The following is a 20,359-nucleotide window of genomic DNA, read 5'->3' as shown; positions in this document are numbered from 1 at the left end:
AATTTATCAACATGGACTGTAGCCTTTTCTGATGCCCCACTGCCTATTAATTATTCCCCTATTTTAGTAGCCAAAGAACTGGAAGATTTGCCAGCCATTGGCTTCTACGGCTAGCAGTTTGGCTTGCGTTACACCCATTTGAAATCAGCCCTTTCTAAAGTAGGATTTTCTTACCAAAGATATATGATATCTTGCCCAGCTGCACAGAAGTGTCGAGTTCCAGGAGACCTGATGTCCCTTGATGGTAATGATACCTGTACTGGACTGGCACCTACCATTTACAGAACAGCTCAACCACAACAAGCCCGCTTCCTCCCCCAGCGCCATGACAGATGCTTTACAGTGAAGAAGAAATCACCATGACACCATGATTACTGTTAAGTGTAGTAGCTTGGACATTGCTGCAGGACGCCACAGTTAACAAATTATGTTTCTAATTTGGCCTCTTGGACCTGGAAGTGACAACTCTTGACTTGGGACCTTTGAGAGAGAGAAGCAGCTGGACCTTCATGAAATTTCAAAAAAGCCAAGGGAAAGACTGACCCATGCCACACGTCTGACCTGGCCCCACAGTCTCCAGGTGGGCAGAGCCCAGACATGCTACTGTTGACTCTATGGGAGGGACTGTGTCCTCATACACAGTTGTATGGTGCTCAGTAACAATGGGGCTGCGACACCAACAACGGATGCTAGGAAGCATTGCATTGCTCGAGCCAACATCAACCTACTTTCAAGGCCAGGTCTCCTTAGGTGAGAGAGAATCAAAACTTGGAGGGAGAAGAAGATTCCTGGAATTAAAACTAGTCTCAGTTTGCTCTTTACTTGCTCTTTAAAAGGGACTGCTGAGACCATGTGCAGGAAGGAGGTGGTCCAGTGGAGACTTGAGAGAATCCTTGTCACCGACAGCCAGATTTAATTGCCCAGGCCCTTTATTTTCACTTGTATACACTAAAGGATTTCCATAGCCAATGTACAGGTCAGCCTGTGGCGTAAATGGAGCCCCATAAAAGACTTGCCAGAGGCAGAGAAGCATTTGGAGTGTCATAAAGCTCAGACACTGATTTCCCTCTTTGCCTTGCTCATCTATCTCAGCAATGTTCAGACCAGGGCTGTCCCACTTTGGCCAGGCGCTGCATAACATGGGGGCCACATGCTGCAGGGGTGACCCCCTCCAACCCCGGATACTGCTGGCTGCGTGCAGCCTCCCTATCCCTGGCATAAGTCAGCAGTGCAAGAAGTGGCTGCAAAGGCCACATGTTAACTGCTGACAGGTCACCAGTTGGACTGCCCTAATTTAGACTACAGAATGAAACAGGAGCTAAGGCAGGGTGCGCCAATTATTTGGGCCTGAGGGCCCTGAATAGGGACTTGGGGTGAGCTGTCACAGGCCAGGACAGCATCCTCCCTCACCCCACTGTCACAGGGCCATGCAGGGAGCAGAGCATGGCTCTGCCCCAGGGCCTCGACCCCACATTGTTAGCTCCCCATGGTCCTGGCCCCGCCTGCCCATCCTGCGCCCAAACACTGCTCTCTAGCTGCCTGTGGCTCAATCCCATCTTCCCTGCCCACGCAGGTCCTGCCCCCGTGGGTACAAGGCAGACAGCCTGGGGTGCCCAGGCAGTGGGGCCAGGTATGGCAGCGGCAGCAGCCAGAAGGAGCTGCTGGTGCTGGGAAGTGTCTGGCTACCGCTCCAGCCCTGCTTTGTGCTTGAGGGCGGAGGGACTTGGTACACATGTTATGGTCCCAGCTACCCCCTGCATCTGGGCTGGGTGGGACTAAAGGACATGCCGCAGGTCAGATAAAATCCCTTTGTGGGTCATATCTGGTCCACATATTTTGCTCACCCCTGAACTAAAGGGATGCATAGAGGTAACCACACCTTCAGGTTAAATGTGAACAATGCACAAGCAATGGAAGAGAAGTAGCTGCTCCACTGTTAAGGTTACAGCAGGGTTTCTGGTAGAAGTTATACAGAAAAGAATAATCTGACAGGAGTCTTGCAGGAAGCCACACGCTAGGAATTGCAGGAGGATGGAAAGTCTACTGATAAGAAAAGCAGAGGAGCTTTATGCAAGGAGGTAAGAACTGCTCTGCAGTTTGTGGGGTGCCGAGTTATCTGTCTCTAGTCAAAACAATTTGCTGCACTCACCTAGCATAATGGCATCCACTGCTCCACCAGGACAAAACTCGATCATGATCTAGAAAAACAAGGAGAAAGGGATTAAAGTCATGTACAAATAAAAGGCCTAAAATATTTCTAAAAGGGGAAGCTCTCCATGAGATGGGAAAGGATGGGACTTCCTTTTGAGTTAAACCTGCTTTACCTACTTGCCCTTCCAAAATAGCTGGCTCTCACTAGTTCTCTGTGCTGCCACATGTATTCACCACTCCAGCAGCTGCACGGAGCTGCCTAGGGGCTTTGCTAACCACAGTTTCATTCCCAAGGTAGCCTGTCACATAGTCTTCATTTGTTATGTGCTCATCATGCAAGACATTTCACAAGAAACAACAGGACAGAGTCTACATTACATTATGCTGTTTCCAACAGACAGGGCACACACAGACACGGCAGAACCCACCAAGAACCTCGTTGGAGGTCCCCACTGCACAGAACTGTAGGAAGCAGGACGGCATTTCCTTGGCAACAACATACAGGCAATTTTGTTTTTTTTTTATACTCACACAGGCGAATCCCACCCAGCCCAGATCCTCATACCTGGAGGCCCATCTGGAGCAAGCTAAAGGTCTAAATCCTGTCTTCATGTTTGTTTACAGTTTTCAACTGCAGTTAGGATCAGGGGCAGTTCCAGATGCATGAACTTGCCAGCAGGATGAGATAGCTGTCATAGCAAGGAGCTGACGTAGCTGGAAGAACTATGCAGTATTTTGTTTCTAAAAAGAGGAGTTTGGAATTTTTATTTTGTTTCATTGTTCAATAGTTCACAGCTCTTGATTTTAAGCAATTTGAGAAAAAAATGTTTCAACACAGAGCTGCAGTCAATAGCCAGATTTTTGCTGCTCACCCTAGGGAAATTAGCATTTCTCTACCAATATCCTAGGATTCTTCTGATTTTTGCCATCACCCTTCAAAGTTCAGTCATAGCAACCAACTTTCCAGCATTCCTTTAGCTAGCACTGCTCCTTCATCTGTTGGCCTGATCTCTGCTGAACAGCGAGACGCCTCTTGCCCTCTCCCACGTTTTGGAATTCCTACTCCAACCTCTTGCCCCTTTGGTCAGGGATTCCTACACCAACACCTCAGGGTTACTGGAAATGTGACACATCTCCAAAGTGGAGGGCAAAGCTGTAGATGCCAGTTTAGCTTTCCTTGCCAGCACATTTTTCATGGAAAACATTAGCAGCAACCATGAAGATGCCATACTTCCATGCAAAAGGCTTTCCAAACTGAGTAGCCAGATTATAATTGTATTAGCGATGGCCAACGATTTACAGCTCACTCAAGAACAAAAGCCTCTTAATAGATTAGACACTAGAATGGATTAATGCCATTTGGGGATGATTCCTTAATGTGTTACAGAATTGCGTGGCTGTGCCCTTTAGTGGATTGTAGGCAGGACAGACTATAAATATCATTAAGTTTGGCCACTTGGAGACGTAGTCAGATCACAGCAGGTTGCTTTACTTTATGTCAGAAGAGAGATATCATCCACCAAAGTTTGACCCAAAATGTGACTGACCTCCTTCCCCGCTTTGTACTGATTTACAACTTTGAGTTCCCACAATAGTAGGCTCAGAGAGTGTATTTAAATTGCCTTGTTGCCTTCTAAGAGAATTTTGCTATTTTGGGCTAAAATTTAGCCCCAAGGAGTGACCTAATAACTGGCTGCTATGTATTCCAGGGTGCAGGGGAACAATGAGTTCAGCTTCAAACTTTCAGGAGTTGAGAGAAGAGTGTGAAAAGATACTTTAAAAAGTGTCCTGGCTATACCTGTCTGTGTCACAGTGCCTTACTGACAACTAGCCAGGCAGGTGAAATGCCAGAGTTTACTATGGTGGGCAATGACCAAGGACAGCGCCGCTGTTTCCTGAAGTTCCACAGGACAGAGCCAAATAAATGTCACCTGTCCGTGGAGCCAGCTTTTGAGATGAGGCCACACTGATCACTACTGCCTGGGGAAGAGTGGGAAGGAACTGGGACAATGTTTTTCCACTCATTGGTGCTAGAGAGAAGCATTACCTAGATTGTTAAACCTAAGTATCCCCAGTTTAACATGTGTGGAAGTGCAAAGATTGGCCCAATTCTCACCAGATGGGGTCACTGCATACTCCTGCCACCAAGCGAGGCCAAAGCAGCCTCAATTAAATGTCAGTCTTCACTTCATTCAGTAGGAGCGGATTCTGCCCCACCCATCTGCAAAGCAGTTCTTCACCTGTGGAGTCTCCTGGATTTCCAGAATTGCCAGCGAAGGTGGAAGCACCAAAGGCAAAACAGCACTTAGTCATGAACTTCCATCCAGAGGATTAGAGGGCAAGATATTCCCCTGTAATTCAGGAGGGCAGGGATTTGTAGAAAGGGCACATGCAAACTAATCATCAGGAGGAACAAGACACTTAAAATGTTCTTTATTGCTCTTTCTAGGGACATATGGGACAGAAGGAAACCTACCTAGAAAAGAAGAGGGCACCTTTATTCATTGGCAGTCCTCTGAACTACTAGGCAGCTTGACCGGGTTCAGTTCTGGGACTTATCCTTTCCCAAGGATTCAGAAACCTCCAGCTCAGTCCAGAAACTGGTTCCATGTGACCCGTGTCTCAATCAATCACAAAGCTTCCTGCCTTATGTCACAAGTCCCAACTGCATGCAAGTCCATGTCCAACAGGAGCACCCACCTACAGGTTCTGCTCCGGAGCGTCCAGGTTATTTCTACACTTTGAATTCTTTGGGGGATGCACACGTCAGAAGGCAGAGCCTCAGTAAGAGTCAGGGATTTAGAGACCCAGTCTTGAAGCCTAACACATATAACTTCAGAGCAGCGCTGAGCACCTCAGCCCCTTCCAAAATAGGAGGTTAAAACTGGCAGCCAGGCAACGTTCACTCCCCTGCTGGAAGCATGTCAAATTAAAATACGCTTGACATTTCCCTCTCCACCCCTCCCCTCTCCAATTCAGTCACTCAGAAGAGATCTGCAAAGGTAGAGAAGCTAGCATATAGCTCTCCTGTGCATCCAGAACACGCCAGCCCTCCAGCTCCTCAGCACTCCTAGACAGATGCTCCACACGGAAGAGCTTGCGTGCTACTCAGCAGTGCGAGAAGACATGGTACTCCAGAGACTCTGCTAAGGCAGAGGCTAGCTTTTGTCTCTGGAGGAGAGCTCTAAGTGATGAACCCAGCTTTGTTTGCATCAATATTTGATACAGTAGACCTTTGAAAAACCTCTTTTGGTTTACAGTAGAAGAAGGGAAGGGGGAGGAGAAAGCCAGGAAAGTTAGTACATCTAAAACAGTAGAAAATGACTGGGTGGGTGTCTGCATGTGCATGCAGCATTGTCAGACTCTGGGAATCTGCTGAAAATTTTTTTAACTTTCCAAAGTCAGAGATGCCAAAGAATAAATCAGGGTGGGGCTGGTTGGTCTAAACATCTAGAAAACACTCGGGTTCTTTTTCAGCCCTGAAATCCCAATTTAAATAAATCCAACTCACAGACCTAAATTCGTCAAGTCCAATGACCTGAGTTCATCTTTCAGTGCAGGACACGCTGTTCCACACAATGCTGCAGTCTGTGGGATGGAATGTTAAAGCACATACTGCCCATCCCGGGAGCACGGCCAGCACAAAGCAAACACATCAGCGCCTGAGTCTTACAATTATTAAGTTGTAAGTCAGGTAGAAATCTTGTTCTGGATGGTCAGCAGCAACTGCGGTCTCAAGTCTGAAGCCATGAAATGAGAGGGTTGAGGAAATTCGCAGAAAGCAGGGATTGGCCACTGCGTAGACAGCCTCTTCAGATTTAAAAGCAGAGAGAGGGCAGTGATCTCTCAGCCATTCACACGCTCCAGAGAGCAAGCACCCTGGTTTAAAAAAGAATCTGGACAAGTTTAAGACAGTCATTAAAAAAAAAAAAAGAAAAAAGGACTGCGATGAGTGGATGTGCCTGTGCACTGATCATGCCTGTAACTTATTAAAAGACTTCTGATATAGATTAACTCTGCCCCATGCTAGTTCTCACCTGCTTCACTGTGCTGCCTGGCTGAACGGGTCCATGCCTACATGTCTCTGCAAACCACACTTAGCCTGGGACCTTGTCATTCCAGGGATGGCGCTCATTTCTATCCCCTGATTATGCCCATTTTCATCTCCACACCCCGTGCCACATTAACATCTCTGGGAAGCTTGTCCTCCCCATCCACTCACTAAGACAGCACCTCTCTTAAACCCGTTTGTCCCTTTTCTGGGGGAGAGGAGGCTAACAAGGTAAATAAAAATGGACTGAGTAGCCACCCTGTATCTTCATGCATCTACCTCTCAGAATGCAAATTCTTTGGGAGAGAAAATGCAGGCTTACAGTGCAATGCACGTAGCTGGGACCTAAAATCACCCTTCAGCAGCAGAGCACTAATTGCTCTATTGTAGGGGTGTCAAACATGGTTTGAAGGCCACGTCTGACCCATGAAGCTTCTCTGTCTAGCCACTGTGAGTTGGGGGGCATGGCCTGCCACACAATTCAAGCTCTTTGGCCCTGGTGGTCATGGCTGCTGATAGTGAGCTTAGCTTGCTGCCTCTGACCCCAGGCCCATTGACACTGCTGGCAGACACCTGCCTCCTCCGAACCTGGCACTGAGGCAACCATGGCAGTCGCCCCCATGCCCTGGGCTGGATCCAACCCATGAGGAGCTCCGCAGTTCAGATCTGACTTGAGGCCCCAGGCGAGTTTGACACACCTGCTCTACTGATTTGGCACAGTAGCATCACACAGGAATGATGGAACAAATGGCTTGGTGTAGCTAGACACTAGCCTCCCCCTAACCAAAAAGACTTGAGCTTGGCTCAGTCACCTTCAGCCCTTACTGGACCTTGCACGTGGATTACATTAAATGTTTATACCCCTTGCATACACAGGTAATAGTACTGATAAGCTGTAGCCTTCTCAGAAAGCCACTTCCTCAAAATACAAAATGAAACTGGGTGATGTGGTGAGCCAACGCACCCCTCCTCCATCCAGGGCCTTGTACTCAACAACAGAGGGAAAACCCACTGCTGGGTCTCTTACAGCAGTTAGGAGGGGTTTTGGCAAACATCCTGTTTACAATAATTTCCTCAGTGCTATAAGGTCAAGGACTTCTTGAGTGAAGCCTGCTGAGCCTGGGTACAGGCTCAAGGCTTCAGAAGAGGAAGTGTAGCCTCAACAGTGACAAGCTCCTTACCCCACTCGCCATCTCCAAGCGGTTAAGGCTGTCATTGATCTGCTGGGTGCCCCTCTTCAGCATTTGGTTTGAAACCTGAGTGCAACTGCAACTACATCAGTCAAACTACAGACTGCATTTTGAACTGTTTTTTTGTCACAAGATATCCCGATGATAAGAAATAGGCTGACGCCATTCTTTAGTGTAGGCAGACTACAGAGACAATAGAGTCGACAGACATAGAGACAGGGGAAGTGCAACAAGCGTAGTCTATTATCTTGGAATTAAATATTAGCATATAGGTGCTTTAAAAGCAAAAGAGGTTCACCCCCCCCAACCCCGACCTTCGCAGCTCCCCAAATATGTTGCTATTCTAGACTCCGTTAGGCTCAGTCCAGAGGGCGACAGGCTGGAGCCCACTGCTTGGATTCAAGCAGAATGTTACATGCTCACTGACTTGGTTTTCAATTTAATGGAAAGCCCTAAGCTTCAAAGGGGTTCATTTTGGCTCCAAGAATCAATCACGTGACTCAAGCTTTTACGATCACAAGGAAGAACATAGTCTAGCTCTCAAACCATGGGGGCAACACTTTTGATCTTGCACACATGAAAGATGCCTGCTTATAGTCACATCTAAGTATTAAGGAAGGATCTGCCACCTCCTCACCCTGTGCGTTTGAAGCAAAAGAGCATGCAGGATTTAAAGGGAGGAGTCAAGAATCCACACTCTTTGCAAGGCCTGGTGCACATGGGGTGACACAGGAAAAGTGAAGACTAATCAATTAAAGCTGTGGAGGGACCTCAGCTCACGTTAGGATGAAATTGTACTTCATTTCTGACAGTGCATCCACATGTACAGGACTTGTGCCTTTGCTTAAGTTCTTTTAAGACAATTCAGCTGAAATTGTCTTAAAATAGTCTTAAAAGACAATTCCGCTGAGATGTTAAATGCCCAACACCAAAGATTAACCCCAGAGCAAACTGAAGCCACTTTGCTTCTAAATCAGCATATTCCCAGAGGAACTCAATGCCCTCGACTGATCTGCTTCAGCTTTCCTGCACAGCCCAGCATAGATGAGGCCTATAAATTCTTTCCAAATGCATGGGGGGCATCCGTCCCTCACTCCCTTTTCCTGGTCTTTGTGCAGCCTGCAGTTGTGTTTATGCAAAAAGCGGGAACATGTGTTTCCCTTAATGCAAAGGTGGAAGCTTGTCAGTCCAAAAAAAGGTCACTCAGTTTAAAGTAAAAAATGCCACAGACTCAAATTGTTATGGAGTTGTTCGGTGTATTGTTAATGTGTTCATTCAGGAGCAAACAACTCTAGCACCATGTAGAGAAAAGGCAGGGCTTTGGACTAGCTGGGTCCAACTCTTCTTATGACTCTTCAAAACGGGAAAAGGCAGCAAAAAAGCAGACCATAAGCTATCTCAACGAGTAACTGCAGGGAGCAAACAGGTCCAGTGTTTCAGCTAAGGTGATGAGCTCGAAGTCCATAGTCTACCCACTCTTGTGCTTTTTAACAAATGTCCCCTCTTTTGAGGGCATCAAATCTGGCTACTTAACTTTTGCTGAAAAATCCTTAGAGAGCTCCAAGGGATAAAAAGTTATGAGCACCACTGTTGTTGTTAATCCCAATTTTACTTGAAGCTCCAGTTTGCTAGTGTCGCAATGTAATGTCCTGCCACAAATAAGTTCTGCTGACAGCAAGGAATAGGCAAGACTGAAACCTCCCCCGAAGCATGCCTCTAATGTGAACAAAGGGCAAGTTGTGTTTCCCACCCACAGGACACTGCATCTGCCCTCGCAGAATGGGTGTGGACCATACTAAAGGAATTTATGACACTGCCTGTGACAACACGGGAGTGGACCTTCCAGTCTTATGTGCCTATATTTGATATAAGCAGCTGAAGGTAAAGCCTTTTAGATTCAGCAAAAAAATTCAACCTGTATCTAACCTAGAGCACGTGGCTTCCAGGCTCTTACGAATTTCATTTCTTATAGATGCCATGGGGTGGGGGAGATCTGAAAGAACAGGAAGGACATTGCTTAAAGTCTGTGTAGGGTTTAGGGAACTTGTTGATTCTAGGGAACTTGCACTCCACCATAGCTGCTTTTGTCCAGGGCAAGTTTAAACAAAGGGCACTAAGAGATGAAACTTCTCTTTTTTTCAAAAAAGTTGCTATAGTAAAATTAGGACCAGGGAGGAGCAACTAATGTCTCCAAGCTATCACAGTTGTGGCCAGTAAAGCTGAATAAAATCAACATGAGTTTTTGATATCACACACTTCTTATTGATCATCTGAAGCAGCGATTGCCTAGGTTAGGAGCGCTCAACCACCAGCCTGTGGGCCGGACTTGGCCCATGGGACTTCCCAAGGATCTGGAAACGTGGTGGAGGAGGAGCGGCAGCAACATTAACTGCCGCTCCCTTGCAACTAAATTCCAGACCCGTGGGGAGCCCTGCAGGCTGGATGACATGGCCCTGCATGCCAGATCATGTCAGTGTACAGCTGGGGATAGGCATGCAGGCTCAAGCCAAGGCACAGGTGGATCAGGGTACACAAAAGTCAGCTCACTGCGTACCCAGGTCCTTGCATATTGGATCACACCCATGGATCCAATTCACCCAGCCCACATGGTTAGAAGGTTGGGTGCCACTGGCTCGGGTCTACTGGCTGAGCACTTTTCTGCTCCCAAAGGTTGCTGGGGAGAAAAGTCCCTTCCTGTCAATGTCCCTATCACCTCCACGGTAGTGGGAAGGGAAGGGATGCTCAAGGTTACCCATGCTGGCTAGCCAGTCAACATATTACAGGCAGCATGGACATCTAATCCTTCCACTAGTGCTGAGCACCTCATATCACCTCCTGAGGGGAGAGGCCACAGTATCAGTTTCTGCCCTGCTCTGACACTGGTTTAATGGTTAGCACCCAGCAGCAATACTTTTACAGGTGAACATTAAGCCTCAGCATTGCTTCAGAAAGCTATTCTGGATTGTCAAGGCTGCTATACTAGAGGGTACAAACTGTACCGGGGCACGTAACAGCAGTATTTCAGATTCCAGGACATCTCCAGTTAAAGCACAGCACCGTAACAGCACAGGTTGCAACTTTTGGGTGCTGGTTTTTATATGCCCCAGGGATCAACTTTCCTCTTCTCCAGCCACACCTGCCAATGCTAGCATCTGTTTAATAGCAGCAACTCCTACAATTTCCTCTTTAGGTCTGTGCTGGGTATTTTAATCTTTACTGCTAGCAGCAGGGTGCTTTTGCACAGCAGACTGCAGTAGCAGAGAGATAACCAACAGCATCCTGCAGTTCTGCACACTAACTAACAAGTCTGTGCTCCAGTGGCACAACAACCTTTCAGCTGTCTTTTTATTTGAGCTTATGTGAGAAGTTTATACTAGCTCTTCTGCTCTCTTCAGGTGCAGCACAAAGGGTCCCTGGCATCATCCTTTGACATTTGCCTTCTCACTGATAGCTTAAGCTTCCTTTAGGCCTTCCAAGGGTTAGTTTCTGAAGAAGACAAAAGGGTCCTAACTGATAGGACAGCACAGTGCAGAGAATTGTTAGATACTATGGATCCACTAATATTGCTTACCAAGGGGTTGGTTGATCGCTCAAGGTGATGCTTTTTGCAGTGATGGACAAGATGCAGTGTGTGTGTGTCACAGATTCTGCTGCTAATGCTAGGTGCTGCTCAGACTGCCCTGGGAGCTGCCTCACTTAGAAGTATTAACTAAGCTTTTTCCTTAAGAGAAATTGCATCCTCCTGATCTTGCCCCGAATTCCCATGAAGCCAGCACACAATTTTCTGGCAGTGGCTACTGCTGCCTTGCTCTCAGAAGTGTTAGTTTCTCACACCTGCCCTCCCCTTTAATTTTTACCACGGTTTTTTCCTCTAGGCCAATCCACAGCATGCTTTCTTTCCCTCCCTCCCCCAAAATGCTGCTGCTGATTGGCCAGGAGGCAAAAACTGCAGCAAAAATAAAAGAGCAGAAATAGTGCCACTTGCCATGGGATGCTGCCACACTTTTGGTAGGCTGTGGAAAGACGTGGACTCTGTATTAGGAAACATGTTGTGACCTCCAGCTCAGCATCTGCATCTCTTGGCCTGGAAGGCAGTCACCTGTGCTTCCTGATGCAGTGCCTGCAACCAGCTAAGCAGTGCTGCAGTCAGAGCAATGATCTTATGGAGTGCATATGGAAAGGGAGGTGCAATATTTATCCAGGCCTGCTGGAAGTTTACTCAAGTCCCCACAGGAGACTAACTCTTTTTGACACAAAATGAGATCCTGCCTTATTAAAGGCTACTGCAGTACTGTAACACTTGTGGTTGCTGCAGCTTCAGTCTTACCTTCAGAGGAGTCTCTCACCTCCCCTCCTTTTTCAAGTTACCCAATAAATGCAATTCTTTCAGGGAAGATTCCATCTTCCACTGGGACAACATGCTTCAAAGTCCTGCTGGTTGCTGCACCCTGAGCTATTTGGGAGACTTTTCAGAGACAGCATTTTTATTCCTAGGTAGAAGGCACTGCAAGAACCAAGCTCTAGTTTCATTTCTTTCATTTCTAGAGGGCAACAGCTAGCTCCCATGAGAAACATGGCTGCCCAGCTGGGGAGACTAAGTCAACTGTAACTTGCTGCTTCAGCCTAGTGGGAACATCAGAACAACCATTTAAACGGGGAGAGGAAAGACAGCACTGAGCTGCTTTAGAAAGAAGACATGTGGAGCACTGCAGTTCTCACCCAGTGTTGGGGTCTCCTGGCACATACCTGCCAACAGGAAAAAGCAGAAGAAACAATGTGAACAGCAGCCAGGCCTGTGATTAACAAGCTGCAGGAGCTTGGGGCATGGGCTGGCAGGGGCTCTATGGAACCAGACTGGGCCGCACCAGCAGGGAGAGAGGGGAGCCCTGCCAGCACGGCCCTGCGCTTCCGGCCCTGGTGGACCTCGCGCTCCTGCCCAGCTGTTGCTGAGCTCTGCATGCCTACTCGCTGCCCCTTCCTCTCCCTGCCTGCTACCACTTCCAGTACTTCCCTGTCTGCGGCTGCCACCGCTCCTCTCCACCTCCCCACCGGCTGTTCTGGCACCACGTGGCTCCCAGCTGGAGCACCGGGACCGCAGCAGCCGCTTGCAGCTATCGCCCACAGTCCTCCACCCTTGCCTTTCCCCTCGCCCCCTTTCTTATCTAAATTTCCCTCCAGGGCAGGGAAGCAAGAACAGCCCCAGGGTCCCAGGCCAAACTTTTGTTCCACACGGGGCTTCTGGCGGGGGCGGGGGGCAGGGCCGGGCAGGCCTTGCTTCTGCAGCTGCTTGATCCTGCTGGCGGCCTACTCTGCCTGGCTCCTATCACCTTTGACAGGCAACCAGGGACAGATGAATATTAATTTTCTAAATTTTTTAGGGGCCTTGTGAGCCAGATAGAATGGCCTGTTGGGCTGCATCTGACCCGCGAGCCGTATTTTGCCCGCCCCTGCCTTAAAAGCATCTGGTGTCCTGAGCAGAAGAGAAAAGACTGCCCCAGACTGCAAGTATAGGTGGGGATGGGAAAGAAAAGTCAGGAGACTAGCTAACCAGCATATCCATCAGCAAAATCAGTCTTTCAGATTCCATCGACTGTCAGGAATAACACTGATAGAACCACCTCCTCCTCTTCTCCTGCTGCGGGACTGACTTGCCTCAATTCTTAGCAGCGCGGGATCCCAGAGCTCTACTTCCAGGTAGTGATAGGGGCTAGGGACAGATATTCAAGAAGCTGGAGCCTGAATGGATTCAATCTTTGCAGGTTAGTCTAACCTGCATAGATTGAACTGATTTGCAAGTGAATAGACATTTCCTTTGATTCAGGAAATACAGGCACATGTCTGCAGTGGCTCAGGCTAGAAGTTGGGGGGGGGCACTACAGCAGCCCCTTCTGTTCTGCAGCAGCCACAAGGCTGGAGGGAAGCTGACCTGGGAGTCATGGCCTGCTCCCCCCCCCCCCCCCCCCCCCCGGCTGCTAAGTATAACTGGGGAAGGGTTTAAACCCCCATCCTGCTCTGTAGGGAGGACCCCAGCTGGGGTGTGCCTGGAGGGGGAGGGGGGAAACAGCCCTTGCCAGGCTTGTTCCCAAGGCATGGCCAGACACCGGCCTGGGCAGCACCTCAGGCAAAGGGGGCAGGGAGGGGGATTAAACTCCTGTCTCCCCTCTCAAGCACAGGGTCCCCAGCTGGGGTTTGCCTGGCTTTTCCCCCTGCCCACTGCTTGTGCAGCAAGGGGCAGAGCCGGCTGGCATGATTCTGCCATCTGCCAGAGCTGAGGCTGGGGCTGCAGGGCTGAGCTGGGCTAGCCCACAGGTGCTGTTGAGGGTGGTGCAGAGGGGCCAGCCTGGAGCTGAATATCTATGCACTGGGCAGAAACCACTGGGCTGAAACTTCTTCCCTCCCCCCCCTGCAGCCTGGAATGGCACAGCAGGGGTAGGAGCAGGAGGAGGAAGACCCGCTGTAGGCAAGGGGAGCACAGCAGCTCCCAGACGACTGCAGCCACACTGGGAACAGTCCCACCAGAAGCTGTGCACTGGCTGGGGCCGGCAGAGCTGTTCTATTCCCCTCACCTCCAGCTGCAGCTCCTGCTGTGCTGTGCAGCTCCGGGTAGGTGGAAGCTTCACCCTGGCGGCCTCTGGCTAGTGGATGGAGATCCAGCTCCAGCTCCCAGGGGCCTTCCACCTGCTCCGCCTGCCCACAGGGCTGCTCATTGTGCTGGGTGGGCAGAGTGGATGGAAGGTAGCCAGGAGCTGGAACCAGAGCTCCATGCACTGGGCAGAAGCTGCTGGGCTGAAGCTCCCCATCAGCCCACCCAGAGCAGTGCAACAGGGGCAGCAACAGCAGTGGCAGCTGGAAGCAAGGGTGGCAGAACAGCCTAACCAGCCCCGCCAGCATGCAGCTTCTGGTGCAACTGCAGCCTCTGGGTGTTGCACAGTGATGGACGGGAGGTGTGGCAGCAGTGATGCCTGTGGGCACATGAGCCCCCGCAGTGGGTGGCTGCCAGGCTCTGGACCCACTGGCCCAGGCAGCCACGGGCACAATTAACACATCCCATGCAGCCAGTTCGGCTGCCAAAGTACCTACCTGCAGCTGCATCGCTTTCACATTGCTGCCTGGCCTGCCACTGCCCATGCCACCAGGCCAGGCTGTCACTTTGCAGCTGGCTGGGAAAGGCCCTGCCCCTGCAGCCCAGCCTGAGCTGGCCCTACCAGGCCCTTCCCAGCTGGCTGAGGTTCCATGACATCCCAGCCCAGTTTGGGCACAGAAAGCCAGGAGCGATCTGGTCGCACAGCTCCCACAGTGCTGCAGCTGGCTGGGAAGGGTCCTGCCCCCATGGCCCAGCCTAAATTGGCCCCTCCGTGCCCACCCTCAGCAGTGCCCACAGACTGGCCTGGCTCAGCCCCCCCCCAAGCCCCAGCCTCAGCCATGCACTAGTTTATGTTTAGAGCTGTAAAAGAACTTATGTTCTACAGGTCTAAACCAGTTTCTGATCACTGAAACCAGTTTGTGTGTAACTTCCGTCCCTAGCCAGGAAGTGCAATTCTGCTCTGTGACTGCTGCTTTCAGGGCACATGCATGAGCATCCTTTCTGCTGGTAGCGATCACTGATGTTCTTATTGCTCGGCAGCCGAGTTAATAGCTGGGGAAAAGCGGGATTTGGCTGTTACTCAGACTGTGACAATCCTGCTGAGGACACCGGGGCTGTGCAACTGTTTCCAAGGGCCCAACCTCATTACTAATAACGAGACAGTGAAATAAAAGAATCTTTCAGTGCTGGGGGGTTTCTTTTGCTGACTGGTGGTTAGAAAGCTCACATTTTCACAAGTAAAGCTGGCCAACTTAGGTCTGGGGGAAGAAGGAAGAAGAGCCAGAGGTAAGAAACCCCAGCAAGGCTAATTTTAAAGAGTCATTTTTTAGACTGCAGTCTCCGTAGGCAACACTGAGGCAGTGTCTGTGTTTGCTAGAAGGAACAGTCTGAAGACAAAAGTCCAGGTCCTCCTTCCCTTGTATTTAAACTGAGGGCAGGAACACTAGCACCATACTAAGAAAAAACACTCATAAGCAATGTCATCTTGGGTAAAAAACCATAAGTCATGGACTGCTGCTTGAAATTCAATGTGTGCGCATTAGGTAACACTGGGTTGCCTTGGTAATAATCAACCCCATCATGAGTAAAGTTTTTCCATTCTCATTACTAACTACCCTGTTCCTCTAATAGCTCATATCACTGGTGATAAACAGACCTCAGAGAAAGACGCAGATGTGAATGATAAAAATCCATTCAATCCCTTTCAACAAGTCCTCACCTATATCTCAGACGGGGTCTCCCGTTTTCTGGCATAACTGCTGAGAAAGCAAGTGCAAAGATTTCAGCTAAACAACCTAGCACCACCCTTCCTCTGTTAAAAAAAAGAAAGAGCTGTGGCCTTTGGTCCATTCCCCTTTCCTTCCCACGACTCAGTCCCTGCAATGCAAATATTTCAGACCAAGAATCCTGGACACTCTCTGGGTGTAGCATACCATCCTTGCCCCTGTCTATTCATAAAGGCAGAAGAATCTACCTTTGGAACAGTATCCTCTCTGTGAACTATCCCAGCCCACGGAAAGCATTTCCTGTTGTAGGTGCAGAATAGAGTCTCCCTTCACTGCACCAAATCCAGAAACGTATTGGATTTCCTGGCAAGCTCATTACATAGAAAACGCTGGCATCGTTTCACAAAGAATGACTCTCTAGATTTTCAAGCTGGCAAAGGGAGAAGGGGTAGTCTGGAGGCAGAGCTATCTCCAGTGATCTGACAAGCAGGGTGTGGGACTAGAGAGCCTCATTTGCCCACCTTTCAGATTCCTTGAAGAAGCTAAGGAGAGCTTCTCTCTCCTGACCTATCCATGTCGCTATTTGCATTCCCTGGGACAGAGGTACGCACTGGACGATGGGAAACCATCAAGGAGCCCTGGTAGGTCACTCTGAACTTAACTAAGCAGGTTAAATATATACAGAATATCTCAAGTAAGATTCTCTCCCAGGATGCTTGGTTGCCAGAACAGATAAGAGGGAGAGAAATTACCAAGAGCCATACAAAAAGGGAAGAGAACAGACATTTAGGGGCTTGGCAAAATTCCAGATTTCTCATCTCTTTTTAGCATACCAGGTCTGACTTATGACTAAGTGGCTGCAAAATTGTGATTGTTTCCAAAGTTATTTTGCTCCCCAATGAACCAAGTGATGCAGAGGACAGAAGGGTGAAAAGTACAGCTAGCTCTTCATGCATTAGAGCAGCACTTCAACCAACAGCACTGCCCATTGAGCTACGGCCAATACAAAACACATAGTGAAGGGAGGTCTCTGCCCCTCAAGCCAGTCTAGACAGGGGTGCTCAAAACTTTTTGCCCAGTGTGCCAGATAGGTGGTACCTAATCCATCCATGGGCCAGATCTCACTAGTGGACCCAATATAGCACTTAGGACAGGTGCTGGAGGGCCCCATCCAGCTGTGTAGAGACAGGGGTAGGGGATAGCCTGGTTTCAGTCCAGCTGCATGGGGAAAGGGGGCTTGGTCTCACGGTGGAGGGGAGGGGGTATGACCCGACCCCAATCTAGTCGTGTAGGGGAAGGGAGTATGGCCCAGGCCTGCAGGGAGAAGGGGAACCAAACTGCCTGGTTCCAATCTGGCCATGAGAGGGCAGGGAGTGTGGCCTGGCTTTAACCTTGAGAATTTGGCAGTGGGAGATGGTGGCAATATTAATTGCCACTGCTTCCTGCTGCCAAACTTCCCAAATCTTTTGGGAACACTGCAGGCTGGATACCATGGCTCCCTCTGTTTAGACCAGGGATGCCCAACCTCTGGCCCACAGGCCAGATTAAGACAGAGTGGAAGATAAGAAGAAAGACATATGAGAAGCACTGCAGTAGGCGAACAGCAGATTTAGAAACAGAATCCACCTCTCTCAAGTTCCAGTTAAATACCCTCCCCATTGAACCACGATGCTTTTTTTAAGCATATCAGGCAGGTAGGTCAAGACAAGCTCCAGGTATAAGAATCAACACCTTGTTGTAAAGCATTCAAATAAGACTTTGACAGCAAGTGACTTGTGTCATGTAGAATTATAGCACAGCTTACACAACCTGGTTACAGCTGAAATGTGAGAGAAAAGCCAAGATTATCCACACCTTACATGCTTATGTGCCAGAAGTAAACAAAACAGATTATATCCAGCCCCACTTATCGGTGTCAGTAGGCCTGGTGCCAAGGGAGCCTTGCTAGAGCTTAAAGGTTACTTGACAATATCAATAGTGGATCTAATATTAGAACTGGCCATCAACAGAGGTATTCCCCTTTACAGCATTGAGAACTTTGTACAGTAATAAGCAGAAGCAGCCCATACAGTCCATTGTAATTGGAGTCTGTTACTATCTTGCTGGTGTTTTCTGGCCTCCCTCTCTCCTTAAGAGCACTGGCTCAAATTCTGCAAAGTTAGATGCACATATGTACACTGATTCCTGAGGACACTTTATGCCAGACCAAAAGGGTGCAAACATTTAACCATTCATGGGACATAACACAGAGACATTTGCTCTTCCAGGACAAGTTCTCCTGGGAATGATTTAACCCTGGCTGATCCCAGGTTGTTTTTCTCCCAGAATAGACATTTTTACTCTGGGAAAAAAGCCTGCCCATCTGTAGACTTGTAGTTTCTCCTGGGAGAGCAGCAGTTCTCCCAGGAGGAACTGAATGTCTGTATGAAGCCTCCTTTTTATGAATGAAAAGAACCTAATGGATAAAATTCAGCCACAGTAAGACTGGGGAAATTGAAAGTATGCCCTCCTTTTAAGCTATCTGAGGTTGGACCAAGTTCTGCGAGTTCAGTTAAGAAACAGTGCTGTTCTGTCATGCATAAAAGGTGGAGAAAAGGTTAATAATGTAAAGACATGCTTAAGGGCATTGGTGCATAAAATCCAGTCAACATGGAGTTAGTCTATGGAAGGATCTGATGTGTGGAGCCAGGCTGGCATGGTGCACTAGACTGTACCCATGAACCATCCCTGCACACTGACCCGATGAGGGATCCAGCCTGCAAACTGGCTCCAAGTCACTCATCTATCCCATGGGACTAGAAGGTTGAACACCATATTTTAGGGCACACTGACCGGCAGGGTGTTATTCCTGAAAGTCGATTTATTCAGAGTTTAGTCACAATTGTCTCCTCTACAGCAGTGGTTCTCACCCTATTTGTCACAGTGGGCCACACTTGCAGCTCTCAATGCATTATGTGGGCTGCACCCACACAACTTACTTCCTGTGTATCCATTTAACAGGATGTCACATGGGCCGCAGCAGCATGCTGGTTGGGCCACAAGTGGCCCATGGGCTGAGAACCACTGTTCTACAACAATACAGACAGCAGAGGGCAGAAAACAAATTTATTGGTTAGATTATTTCCTCACACTTGACCGGATCATCTTTTCTTGTTACAGGCAATGCGCTGGCTGCAAAATAAGCAGTTAAGGGGCTGCTGGAACAGGAAATAGCCCATGCATTGTACTCAGCGTCTCCCCTCTTGGCAAGACCGCCTGAAGACAAAGAGTTAAGGTTGCATTGGAAAGCAGAGCAAATAGGTGGAATACATTCCCAAGCCTACTCAACTTGGCAACGTCTAGGCACCCTCCTGTGAACTGTTCTTCTTAATACATGCTGAAGGGCTGGAAGAGAGGGATGTAAATCACATCAATTTAACTTCTGAAACTGCCCTTTAAGGTTCTTGAGAGCTAGTGCTGAACTCACTGCCTGCAAGATTTTAAATCAAGACTGAAGGTCTTCTTCTAGCTCAGCAATAAGTCATAGGCTTGACGCTGGAAACTGCGGAGCAAGGCTGTGGCCTCCATTATACAGGAGGTCAGAGTAGGTAACGGTAATAGTCCCTTCTGGCTTTATAGCCGAGTCTGCTGATCCTCCAAAAAAAATCAGTCTGAGATAGGCAGTGTAAAACCCTGCTCTTTCACAAGTCCTCTATTTCAGAGGGTTCAGCAGGGTCAGATTCACACCAAGCGAGAACATGTTAACCCAAAAGAATAATCACCATCAGCTCCAAACCATCAGCACCACGCTCCTCTCTCAGTCAGTGACAGGCTCTCAGAGCAGTCTAGAGTGATGTCAGGCTACTCCATAAAACAACACAGAAAACCTCATTGCTCAAACAGTAAAGAACAAATGTCAACAGCTTGTCTGACATGGCAAGTATTCTGTAGGTGGAAGTGAAATAATTAGCTCTCTGTAGGACAGATTGCTACAAGCTTGCCAATTTTCCTTACAAGACAAGGACACTATTCAGAGAGATTTTAAGTATAATAGATCATTTTCCTTGAACAAAAATAACCTGCAGGGAGAAATATTTGAAATTAAAAAGACCAAAACAAAACCAAACAACAGTCTATATAAGTTAGGAGAAGAAGAGACAGGAGAGCAGGTAATAAATTCATATCTCGTAGACTTCACAAGGAAGTGGTTTACTAAAACAATAAAGATGTGAGATGCACACTGATGTGCAAAGGTCCCAAGAAACTGTAGAGACTGACAACAGATTTTTTGCATCTAGGCCACCAGCTGAAATGAAGTCAAAGCAGCCAGTGGTCAAGAACATTGGATTGGATAGCCATTTGGTTTTCCATAAATGGATTCCCCTGCTTCAGTGCCATGCCACGTGGGCAGATGGCTATGGCAGAATTGCCAAGCAGCACCCTGGCAGCAGTGTCAACAGAGAGGCCAAGGCAAAAGTGAGCAACAAAGTGTGATGCTCTGACTGTTGCTTATCACTATAGTTTCATTACCGTGTCTCTCCTTGTTTGTTGGATTTATCTGCTTCCTTGCATGCTGTTATTATAAGCTCTTTGGGGAAGAGACCATTTCTGTTCTAGGCTTCTGCAGTGTTACTGTGCCAGGCAGAGGTGTCGGGTGCAACAATACAAATCAAGATCC

The 20,359-nt window shown here is 48.5% G+C and overlaps 1 protein-coding gene across 3 annotated transcripts in view; it reads right to left on the bottom strand.

The window, feature by feature from the left end:
* STK10 (serine/threonine kinase 10) overlaps window positions 1–20,359 on the bottom strand; it is a 79,675-nt gene that overhangs the window by 32,439 nt on the left and 26,877 nt on the right. The window contains exons 1-2 of one of the 3 annotated variants that reach the window (XM_059733517.1): window positions 5,667–5,690; window positions 2,150–2,198 (exon numbers count right to left, since the gene is read on the bottom strand). In XM_059733517.1, coding sequence (XP_059589500.1) covers window positions 2,150–2,195 — 46 coding nt within the window. In that variant the 5' untranslated portion in view covers window positions 2,196–2,198; window positions 5,667–5,690. Of the gene's footprint in view, window positions 1–2,149; window positions 2,199–2,716; window positions 2,776–5,666; window positions 5,691–20,359 lie in introns of those variants that run through there. The other 2 variants (XM_014597626.3, XM_006270860.4) reach the window with 2 other exon arrangements.

This window comes from Alligator mississippiensis, chromosome 9 (genome assembly GCF_030867095.1).
Source record: "Alligator mississippiensis isolate rAllMis1 chromosome 9, rAllMis1, whole genome shotgun sequence".
In the NCBI taxonomy this organism is placed as follows: domain Eukaryota; kingdom Metazoa; phylum Chordata; order Crocodylia; family Alligatoridae; genus Alligator; species Alligator mississippiensis.
Note: the sequence above shows the minus strand (reverse complement) of the source record. Positions and strands in the feature narration are given on the sequence as shown.